General features: G+C 46.0%; 1 protein-coding gene across 1 annotated transcript; it reads left to right on the forward strand.

The window, feature by feature from the left end:
* Positions 1-11,635: 11,635 nt before the first annotated feature.
* Positions 11,636-12,355, forward strand: LOC139254823 (oocyte zinc finger protein XlCOF6.1-like). The gene is made up of 2 exons (XM_070873836.1): positions 11,636-11,745; positions 12,022-12,355. The coding sequence occupies exons 1-2, from the start codon at positions 11,636-11,638 to the stop codon at positions 12,353-12,355; spliced, it is 444 nt and encodes a 147-aa protein (XP_070729937.1).
* The last annotated feature ends 282 nt before the right edge of the window (positions 12,356-12,637 follow it).

The following is a 12,637-nucleotide window of genomic DNA, read 5'->3' on the forward strand; positions in this document are numbered from 1 at the left end:
GCACGGGGCGGTGGGGTTGGGGATTCTATTGTAAAGATGCGTTTGGAAATCAAGCCATTGAAATGTAGCTGCAGACCAAATTTATTGTATCACGAATAAAGCTGCAATCCGACCCTCACCACAGAGAACACTGACCAATACACAGCAGGAGCTGGTACACAGTGAGACTGCTAAATGAGCTGGATCAGGATGGACAGTATCAAACATTCACACGGTGTATCTTAGCTTTTTCTCAGGACCAGTTTCCCCGCACTCGCTATCTTATCGACTCCACTATTTCGTCATCTAAACCCATGAACTCATAAGTCTGAACGGATATATGTGCTCAGTGCAGACACAGACAGTCAGCTGCTTTATGAAGTTAAGCATCAGAAACCTCGCTTGTGTCGGAAACAAACAACAGATGCGGGTCTTATACAGACTATATTACATGGAGAACAAAGTGGCAGGTCATATTTCCCATTCATTATTGTCAGACCAGTACACGGGAGGAAAGGACAAAATCACAGCAAGCGATCACGGAACGTTATCAGACCCGCAGCGAGAGTGAAGCTCTGGGTGCAATTAGTTTCTTGATATTGTGACTGCAAGGTGAAAATACTGTAACACCGCTAAATACGGTTTACAACATGATATGGTGACTTACCAGTGACACCGAAAGCAGCCAGGATCGGATAATATATATTTTCTATGCCACGGATGATCGCTCGTAACTGTGGCTCATGAAAAGGATCCATCCTTCCACTCTGGGTAGAGCCGCTGATTCCAATTATTAACAGCAGTGATGCTCTCAATGACAATGTGGTAGAACACACTGAACGGAGTCCCTTATTAATAGCAGAGTGAATCCCGCCTCTGACACAATTAGATCCCATGGAGACGGGTGGTAATTACAGTCATTGAACAAACTGCTTGAGTTAACCCACGGAGACTGACACGAATTACAGTCACTGAACCAAATGCTTCAGTCAACACCCTTCAAACTGGCACATTTTATGTAACTAAATATATTGAACTCAGTGTTACATCGATGTATAGATAAACTGCTCACAGCCCTAAATATTACTTTAATTAGTAGAGGGAAGGGTAAGCAAAAGCAAACCTGCAGTCTGGCCGCTCTGACTGTCATTTGTTGTCTTCCACCTTGCAATTTCCTGTGGATACTCGACTGCCATGTAATCAGTCACATACAATGCAACGCCCGACAACTGGCGTGAAACCCTCACTATTCACATCACCTTCTCCAACCCGACTTAGTTCAGCATCCGGTCCTGAGAACAAAACTCTTCCAAATCACTTACAATGCAACTTGGAACTTCAAATTGCCCAACCTTGTCCATTTCAAAATATATTTCTGTAGCTGTCTATCTGCTCAACCAAACCCTCATCGACAGCTATGATGTCCTTGTCACACACCATCACCACCCTACTAATTTCCCTTGTACGGACCTATAATGCCGCTCTCAAGTTCAAGGGCAAAAATATGATACTATCTTAGCCACAACTGCTTGCGATATTTATATCCAGATCTGGCTCACCACATCCAGCTTTATCTGAAATTTCTCTCATGTGGCAAAACCCATCAATTTGAAAGGACAATCCTGGAAAGACAAGATAGCCAGAGGCTGCTTCTCAATTCTTCTTCCTTAAAGACCTCTCCCCTGCCCATTTCACCTCCCCAAAAAACAGCTAGGAACCAGTCGTTCTTCGTGTCATTATTACTGAAAATATCCTTTCATCTACTTCTGCCACACGCCCATCAAGGAAAACGTCGCCATGTCCCATCTGTTCATCATGATATTTCCCTAGATTCTCTCCGATAATCTCTCTGTGTGGTTGTCGCGTTCATGAGAATAACCTCCAGCTTTATTGAGCCTAATGCCAACAAATCGAGAGCATCAACCTTCCTATCCTGGCCAGCATGCTAACTGTAACATAAAGGGAGGGTGCAACTTACCTCAAGGATTGCCCCGATAAAGAGAAGGCTCACCATCATTGCAAGGCCTGCCCCGTTAAAGAAAAGTCCCAACTTCATCATCATAGGCTGCCCTTCATAACAGGGATGACTTGCATCCAAGCCAGAAAGGGATGAGTTCACCAATGTTTCAATGAAGGACATAATATTCCAGATCCCGAACTGCATGTTGAAGGGCCGAAGATGACTGTGTGTGGATGTTTTAATGTGTAGTGACCGTTGCAACCAGCCACGACTCGGGCTTGACAGAGGTCGTTAAAGTTCCAGTGGCAAGGATTAGCCAAGACGACTGGAGACCCGCTCTGATGCAAATACCCAGTGCCCACACATATTGGTGTGCGTGGGCTGGCCCATGCTGCCTCTGGGCTCTTGCCTCTGCTGGGCCCAGACTTCACGCCTCTCTTGGGCCCCAGTCACGTCGCTCCAGGTTCTCTCGCTGCTCCTTTGCCCGACCTCGCGGCTCCAGCTGCACCTGCCCACACTCCATTCAATGAACTGGGTTATGGAGACATCCAATCCGAAAGCGAAGTCTCATCAACACTGCAGGGACTGACCTGGTAACGAGAAGGAACATGAGCACTGCAATAACTGCACGGTAAAAGGGCAGGTTATATAATACTTCCATGAATACATGGCAAAAGAGAAGGCCATCCTCACCTCAAAGACTGCCCAGTAAGAGAGAAAGCCCATCCCCATCTCAAAGACTGCCGGATTTAAAAGAATGCCATCCTCACTTCAAAGACGGACGGTTTAAGAGAAGGTTCATCCACACCTCAAAGGCTGTCCCGTTTAAAAGGAGGCCAGCTTCACCTCAAAGCCTGTCTGGTTTAAGATGCAGCCACCCTGAACTCAAAGACTGCCCATTTTAAAAGGAGGCCATTCTCACTTCAAAGACTACCAGGTTTAAGAGGAGGCGATCCTCACCCCAAAAAAGTCTGCCCGTTTTAAGAGGAGGCCGTCCTCACCTCAAAAGCTGTCTGGTTGAAGATGAGGCCATCTTCACCTCAATGACCGCCCGGGTTAAGGTACGGCCCTCTGTGACCTCAAAGATGGCCCGTTGCAAGAAAAGGCCCTGTGTGAGCTCAAAAACTCCCCACTTAAAACAAACTGAAACCCACCGCAAGGACTGCACGAGCAAAGGGAAGACCCTTTATTATCTCAGTGCTTGCCCGGTCAAATAGCAGACACACCATCACCTTCCGAGCGCAACTGAGGTTGAATAACAACGGGCTCATTTCAGCCTCAACCATAATCCGAGGATTTTTTAAATGTGTTCTGAGATTTTGCCCAACACATTCTTTGTGATTATAATGGACAATGTTGGAAACTCCAAGAATATTGTGGATGACGTTCAAAAATTGATTTTAGCCGGTTCAGGAGAGGCACTTGGACAGAACCAATGAAAGCACAAGACATAGTTACTCTGATACTCGGATAAAGATAGGAATTCAAGTAGTTCTCTTAATTTGTAAATGATTAGCAGTAGTTTAGATTTCAGAAAACAGGAGCTTTGGAAGTTTGTCGAAATTTGTCACAGTTCAACAATGATTTGATTCAGTATCTTCCTTCTTGCCTTGCAATGACCTATTTAATGCCGTAGTTAAGTGCTACATTACACATCCTCACAATTGCAATGTTTCTTTATTTGATTCCATCTCAATTCATCGTCTCTCGTGGTCTTGATAGTCCCATCATGTCAATTGCAGATAAGGCCATCTCTGGCTATTTCCTTGCATTGCTCTCCACCGACATCCCCCTTCAACCAGCCACCCAACCTCCACACAAACATACTTCATTCTGTGTACGCCGCTAAAAATATGCTCGCTCCTGACTCTCTTACAACTGCTGGTGTGTACGCCCAAATTTCCAGCTTTTCACACTCCATTCACCATAGCGCTTCTGCAGCAACTGATCTGCTCGTTCATACGACCACCCTTGATGCACTATCCCCTATCAAACAATTACGCTTTCTCACCCTGGCCGTTCATCTTGGTATGGGCCTCGTCTTCGCTTCCTTAAGTTCAACGGACGCAAACTTGAACGGATATGGCGGAAAACTGGTTCAGCCATTCACCATCAGACCTGGCTGGAACAAAAAGTACGATCGCGACCGGCTCTCATCGGCCAAAAATGACCACTTTATTCTGGAATGCAAAGATAAACCCTGTCTTCTATTCTCCACTGCTAATTATCTTCTTAAACCCCTCTCGCCAGTCTCCACCCTCACCTATGACAAGAAGTATTAGAAACTCATGGACATCTTTTTCTCCAAGAAAGAGACCATCCGTTCAGCCACCTCTGCCTTTTCCCTTCCTTCTCTTAGCCCAAAGGCCCAACTTCCTCTGCGGATCACCTGCCCTAGCCCTGATCTTACATCTTTCTCAAGTTTCTCCCGGAACTCCCATCATCTCCCCGACCTCATCCTGTCCATGAGCCCCACTTCCAGTTCCCAAAACCTATTCGCAGCAATCTGTTGACCACATATCTTCCCGTTGTGGATCTGAAGTCAGCTGACATTGCTAACAGGTCTCTCCTCAGGTACTGTCCCTCTCTCGTTCAAATCTGCTGTCATCACCGTTCTCCTACAACAATCAAGTCTTGACCCCACTTTGTTTGCGAGATGTCGCTCTATCTCCAACCTCCATTTACTGTCCAAATTACTTGAAAGTGTTGTCGGCTCCCAAAACCATTACAAACTTTCCATGAATTCAATGATGAATCACTTCAATCTGGTTTCCCCCCCTGCCACAATACCGAAACAGCTCTCATGAAAGTCAAAAATGACATTCTTTGTGAGCATGACAAAGGTAAACTCTACCTCTTCGTCTTTCTGGACCTGTCTGCCGCCTTTTACACAGTTGACCATTCCATCCTCCTCCAATGCCTCTCCACCATCCTCCAGCTAGGTGGGAATATCCTCGCCTGCTTCCATTCTTATCTAAATGGTTGCCAGAAAATCTCCTACAATGGCTTCTCTTCCCACTCCCACATTGTTTCCTCTGGTGTCCACCCAGGATCTGTATTGACCGCATTTTTTTCTCATTTATACGCAGTCCCTTGGTGAATTCATCTCTAGACATGGAGTCAGTTTCCACATATACACTGACGACACCAAGCTCTAACTCTCCGTCACTTCTCTCGACCCCTGCTTGGTATCTTAGTTGTCAGATTGTGTGCCGATATCCAGGATTGAATGCGCAGAATTGTAATCCAATTAAATATTGGGAAGACCAAACACATTATCTTTGGACCCCGCCAGAAACTGCATTCCCTACCCATGACTTCATTCCCTTTCATTGGCATCAATCTGAGTGTGAACAAGACTGGTTACAACCGTGTTGTCATATTTGACAACGAAATGAGTTTCCAGCCACATATCCACAGCACAACTAAGGCAGCCTTATTTCACCTCCGTAACATTGCCCGCCTCCGCCCTTGTCTCAGCTCTTCTCCTGCTGAAACCCTCATTCATGCCTTTGTCACCTCTAGAGTGGACTACTCCAACTCACTCCTGGCTAGCCTCCCACATTCTAATCCACAAAATTTGAGATCATTCACAACTCAGCACCCCTTTCCTAACTCGCACCAAGTAAAGATCACCCATCACCCCTGTGCTTTCTGACTTACATTGTCTTCCGGTTAAACAAGTTCTCGATTTTAAATTCTCATCCTTGTTTACAAATCACTCCAGCGCCTTGCTGCTCCATATCTCTGTACCTTTGTCAGCCTCACAACATAGATACAGAGAATCATAGCAAATAGGTGCAGGATTATACCATTCGGTCCTGCGAGCCTGCACTACCAATAACATCATGGCTGATCATTCATCTCAGTACCCCTTTCCTGCCTTCTCTTTATACCCCTTGATCCCTTTAGCCATCAGGGCCATATCTATTTCCCTCTTGAATATATCAAGTGAACTGTCGTCAACAACTCTCTGCAGTAGACAATTCCAGAGATTAGCAACTCTCTGAGTTCAGAAGTTTCTCCTCATCTCGGACCATAAATGGCTTACCTCTTATCCTTAGACTGCGACCCCTGATTCTGGACTTCCCCAACATCGGGAACATTCTTCCTGCATCTAACCTGTCCAGTTCCGTCAGAATTTTACATGTGTCCATGAGTTCCCCTCTCAATCACATGCTCGTAAAGGCAAATTTCTATGCCATTTTTCCCAGTAGTTGGTTTAAAGCTTCTAGCTGCAGTAAGATAGATTAATAGTATGCCAACTATATGCGTGCCGAATCAAACGTAAGACCTCGCTGCTCTGATACTGAAATCCCCTAGCTATGAATGCCAACATGTCATTTGCCTTCTTCATCGCCTGCTGTACCTGCATCCCAACTTTCAATGACTGACGTACCATGTCACACTGGTCTCGTTGCACCTCACCTTTTCCTAATCTGCCACCGTTCAACTAATATTCTGCCTCCCAGTTTTTGCCAACTAAGTGGATAACCTCACATTCATTCACATTATACTGCACCTTCCATGCATTTGTCCAGTCACCAAACCTCTCCAAGTCACCCTGCAGCCACTTAGCATTCTCCTCACAGCTCACACCGCCACCCAGCTTAGTGTAATCTGCAAACCTGGAGATATTGCTGTCATCCTTCATCTAAATCATTTGATTGACATTGTAAATTTTTGGGGTCCCAGCACTGAGCCCGGCGGCACCCCACTAGTCACTGCATCCATTCTGAAAAGGACCTGTTTATCCCTACTCTCTGCTTTCTCTCTGACAAACCGTTCTCTATCCATGTAAATACATTACCCCCAAACCCAGGTGCTTAATTTTTGCACGATAAGCTCTTGTGTGGGTCCTTGTCAAAAGCCTTTTAAAATTCCAAATACATCACATCCACTGGTTCTCCCTTGTCCACTCTACGACTTACATCCTCAAAAAATTATAGAAGATTTGTCAAGCATGTTTTCCCTTTCATAAATCCATGTAGACCTGGAAAGGTCCTGTCACTGCTTTCTAAATACGCTGCTATTTCATCTTTAATTATTGATTGCAACATTTTCCCCACTACTGAGGTTAGGCTAGCTGGTCTATAATTCCCTGTTTTCTCTCTCCCTCACTTTTATAAAGTGGTTTTACATTAGCTACCCTCCAGTCCATCGGAACTGATCCAGAGTAGATAGACTTTTGGAAAATTATCACCAATGCATCCAATATTTCTAGAGCCACTTGCTTAAGTATTCTGGGATGCAGGCTATCAGACCCTGGGGATTTATCGACCTTCAATCCCATCAATTTCCCGAACACAAATTCCTGACTAATAACGCTTTCCTTCAGTTACTCCTTCTTGCTAGACCCTCGGTCCGCTAATCTTTCCGGAAGTTATATGTGTCTTCCGTCATGAAGACAGAACAAATGTATTTGTTCCATTGGCCTGCCATTTCTTTGTTCCCCATTATAAATTCATCTGATTCTGACTGCAAGGGACCGACGTTTGTCTTCACTAATTCTTTGCTTTCACATATCTATAGAAGCTTTTGCAGTCAATTTTTATGTTCCCAGCAAGCTTCCTCTCATTCTCTATTTTCCTCCTCCTAATTAAAACGTATGTACTCCTCTGCTGAATTCTAAATTTCTCCCAGTCCTCAGGTTTGCTGCTTTTTCTGGCCAATTTATATGCCTCTTCGTTGGATTTAACACTATCACGAATGCACTTTGTAAGCCACGGCTGAGCCAACTTTCCCGTTTTATTTTTACTCCAGACAGTGATGTAAAATTATTTAAACACATTCATGTGATCTTTAAAAGTTTGCCATTGCCTATCCACTATCAACCCTTTAAGTATCATTGGCTAGACTATTCTAGCCAATTCACATCTCATACCATCGAAGTAACCCTTCCTTAAGTTCAGAAACCTAGTCTCTGAATTAACTGTGTCACTCTCCATCTTAATAAAGAATTCTACCATATTATGGTTACTCGTCCCCAAGGGGCCTCGCACAACAAGATTGCTAATTAGTCCTTTCTGATTACACATCGCCCAGTCTCGGATGGCCGGCCTTCTAGTTGGTTCCTAGACATTAATACACTCCAGGAAATCCTCCTCCACCGTATTGCTACGAGTTTGGTTAGCCCAATCTATATGTAGATTAATGTCGCTAATGAAAACTGCTGTAGCTTTATTGCATGCATCCCTAATTTCTTGTTTGATGCTGTCCCCAATCTCACTACTACTGTTTGGTGGTCTGTACACAAGCCCCTACTAGCGTTTTCTGCCATTTGTTGTTCCGCAGCTCTACCCATACAGATTCCACATCATTGAAGCTAATGTCCTTCCTTACTATTGCGTTAATTTCGTCTTTAACATGCAACGCTACCCCACCTCCTTTACCTTTCTGTCAATCCTGCTTGAATGTTGAATACTCCTTGATGTTGAGGTCCCAGCCTTGTTTACCCTGGAGCCATGTCTCCGTCATCCCAATTATATCATATTCATTAATAGTCCACTTTATTACGAATACTCCTCGCATTGAGGCACAGAGCCTTCAGGCTTGTCTTTTTAACAAACTTCATCCCTTTCGAATTTTGCTGTCATGTGGCCGTTTTTTATTTTTGCCTTGCGTTTCTCTGCCCTCCACTTTTTCTTTTCTTCTTTCTATCTTTTGCTTCTTCCCGAATGTACTTCTCTCTGTCTCCCTGCATAGGGTCCCATCCCCCTGTCATTTTAATTTAAAGCCTCCCCAGCAGCACGAGCAAACACTCCCCCTAGGACATTGGTTCCAGTCCTGCCCAGGTGCAGACCGTCCGGTTTGAACGGGTATCACCTCCCCCAGAACCGTTTCCAAAGTACCAGTAATTTGAATCCCTTCCTCCTGCACCAATCCTTGAGCCACAAATTCATCTTCGCTTTACTGCCATTCCTACTCTGGCTAGCACGTGGCACTGGAAGCAATCCTTAAAAACTACCCTTGAGGTCCTACTTTTTAATTTAACTCCTTGCTCCTGAAACAACCCCACAAGATGTCTGCGCTCCTCAAATCTTGCCCCCTTGAACATCCCTCATTATATCTGCTCCACCATCGGTGGCCGTGCCTTCAGCTGCTTGGGCCCTAAGCTCCCTTCATAAACCTCACCGCCCCTCTACCTCTCTTTTCTCGTTGAAGGCGCTGCTTAAAACCTATCTCTTTATCCATGCTTTTGGTCATTTGCATTAATTTCTTCTTTTTTGGCTCGGTGTCAAATGTATCTGTTTTGTCTTGTAACACTACTGCGCCTTGGGAATTTTTACTATGTAAAGGCGCTATATAAATAAAAGTTATCAATGATATTATGAGTAATAATGATAATAATAAAACCTCCTTTAGGTCACCTCTTAACCGTCTCTGTTCCAAAGGTCTCAGGGATGAGGGACTACAGTTACATGGATAGACTGGAGAAGCTGGGTTTGTTCTCCGCTAAGCTGAGAAGTTTAAGAGGAGATTTGATAGCGGTGTTTAAATTCATGAAGGGTTTAGATGTATTAAATAAAGAGAAACGATCGATAACGAGAGGGCACAGATTGAAGGTGATTGGCAAAAAACCAAATGGACAGGTTGAGAAACATTTTGATGCAACAAATGGCTAGGGTTTGTAAAGCAATGTCTGACAGGGTGCTGAATATAGATTCAATAGTAACCTTCAAAACTGAATTGGATAAAAACTTCAAGGAGATAAATTGCAGCGACATTGGGGAAAGAGCGGGGGAATGGAACTAACTGCATTGCTCTCCAAAAGATACGGTGCAAACTCAATGGGCCAAAAGGCCTCCCTCTGTGCTGTAATATTTTATGATTCTAGGATTCTTTATATATGCTCCCTGCTTATCTCCATTCCTCCTTCATTTGCAAACACCCTATGCTCAGTCACAATTGATAATTCATTTTCATCTTCATCATCATAGGCGATCCCTCGAACGAGGATGCCTTACTTCCACACCAAAAGCGATGAGTTCATAGATGTTTCAATGGAGGACCCAACATTGCAGTCCTGAACGACAAGGCGTGGAAGATGCCTGTGCGTGGATTTTTTTTAACGTGTGGTGACAGTTGCACATCAGCCAGCACACGGGCTTGATGGAGCTAGATATTTATCCATTGGCAAGGGTAAACCAGGACAACAGGAGACGTGCTCTGCTGCACGGACCGAGTGGGCACACATATCGCAGTGTGGGCTGGCACGTGCTGCCTCCGGTCCTCGGCGTTTCTGGGCACACACCGTCATTTTCAGCACCTCCAGCACAAACTCTCACCATTCCTCCACCATAATCTCTCGCCAAGAGAAGGGAAATTTTGTATATTTTGTCCACGCTTCATGTAAGTAAATAAGCTCATTTACAGATGCTCCCTAACCTATCTCTATTCCAGTTTTATTTACAAACACTCCCTGCTCAGTAGCATTGCTTCGTCACTTACAGATACCCCTGCAAGTAACATTGCTAATTCATTTACAGACGCTCCCTGAACCATCATCATTCCTCTTATTTACATACACTCCCTGCTATTAAGCATTTTCCATTAATTTACAGACGGTCCATGAGAGTTTGACACTGACACTGCACATGCACGGGCTGGAGCGAACCCGGAGCCGGAGGGCGGTGGGAAAATGTTCCACGGTTGATATTCGGGCCCGGGGCCGCACTCGGTGTTTTTGCCACTCGACTTTCTCCAACCCATTCCCTGGCGCTCGGTCACTTATTGCGTCAGCGTCTGGTGTCGCCGCCCGCGCATTCTCAGCTCATACTACCCGGTTGATTGACGCCAGCTCCCGCACAATAGGAAGAGCACGGGCGGGTTTGCAGGACCGAGCGGCGGTTGGTGCTCCAACGAAATGGAGTGTGTGAAGGGCGTGGATTGCGTCACCCAGTGGGCGGGGCTGAATCCGTTTGGGCGGGGTTTGCACACACAGTGGGCGAGGCTGAACTCTCTGAGCATGCGCGGTGGGTGAGAGAGGGGCGGGAGTGAGGGAGTGGTTTAATAAACCCCGGGGGGATACGGCTTCACATAGCCGGAGTGCGGGTCTAGGCCCCATCCGTCCACCCAAGAGAAAACACTCCACATCATCCGCTTTACACACACCTGCTCTGGGTCTCAGGCCCCAAACAAGAACCTGTGGGGCCCCCGGCAGCTACGTTGCTTCCTCACGGTGACATGCCCGGGGAACGTCCGTCATCTTGGTCGGCTCAGTGGGTAGCAGATCCCATGCGCAGCCCCCTTGGGCAGGAACCAGGAGGAGAAAATGTGAATTTTTATCGTGGACTCACAGTGGTGGCTTTTGTCAACCCCTTTTGCAGTCTGAAGAGAAGGGGACAGCATTTACACACCGCAAATTCACACCACGCATAACGTGAAGATCTGACAGAGTCACTCCATTCATCAAGCTCCGAATATCAATGGCCTTTGAATGTGGAAAAAGAAACGTATGTCTGTTCTATCTGTGGGAACAGATTTCAAACACCAGTGTGACTGGAAATGCACCGTGACAGACACACCCGAGTGAGAGTGTTCCAGTGCACTGAAAGTGGAAAGAGCTTTAACCAGTTACACAGCCTGAAGAAAGATCGCACCATTCACAGTGGGGAGAAACCGTACACGTGTTCTGTGTGTGGACCAGGCTTCAACTGATCGTCCAACCTGGAGAGACACAAGGACACCTGCACCATGGAGAAACCGTGGAAATGTGGGGACTGTGGGAAGGGATTCAAATACCCATACAAGCTGGAAGCATATCGGCGTAGTGACACCGGGGCGATACCATTCACGTGCTCCATGTGCGGGAAAGATTGACCCTGTCATCATCTTCATGGGCAGTCCCTCCGTGCCGAGGATGGCTTGCTTCCACGCTAAAAATGAGTATTCAGGTGACTGATGAACTCATTTTAAAAGGTGGAAGATGCCTGTGCGTGAATTATTTTATTGTGGGATGGCCGGCGCACAGCAGCCACCACACGGGCTTGACAGAGCAAGGTCCAGTGGCAAGGGCATCCAAGGCAACTGGAGACCAGGCTCCGCCATCATCTGTCATCTCACCTGCTTACACACCACAGCGTTCACTCTGGGGAGAGGCCGTTCCTCTGCTGCTTGTGTGGGAAGGGATTCACTCGGTCGTCCACCCCTCTGAGACACCAACTTGCACACTCTGCTCAAAGACCTTTTAATTGTTCAATGTGTGAGCTGAGCTTTAAAAGCGCAACTGATCTGCTGAGACACCAATGCAACCCAACTGGGCAGAGGCTGTTCATCTGCTCCGAGTGTGGGAAGGGATTCACTAATTCATCCCAACTGCTGAGACACCAGCGAGTTCACACTGACGAGAGACCTTTTACATCCTTGGACAACAGGAAGTGCTATAAAATGTCCGGGAAACTGACTGTCCAGTAACAATGTTCGCACTGGGGAGAGCTCATTTAGGTGCTCTCATTTTGAGATTAGAGTCAGGCATTCATCAGAGCTCACGGTATAACAACACACTCACACTGGGGAGATGCCGTTCACCTGCTCGGAGTGTGGTTAGGGATTCACTAATTCATTCCAGCTGCGGAGATACCAGCGAGTTCAGAAGTGATTGTAGGAGCTGAATAATGCCGTTATTACTTCGGTTAATCACATTGAGGACTGAAACATGTTCATTAATGCTGATGTTAATAACCCACATAACCCGGC

Source organism: Pristiophorus japonicus, unplaced genomic scaffold, assembly GCF_044704955.1.
Source record: "Pristiophorus japonicus isolate sPriJap1 unplaced genomic scaffold, sPriJap1.hap1 HAP1_SCAFFOLD_58, whole genome shotgun sequence".
Lineage (NCBI taxonomy): Eukaryota > Metazoa > Chordata > Chondrichthyes > Pristiophoridae > Pristiophorus > Pristiophorus japonicus.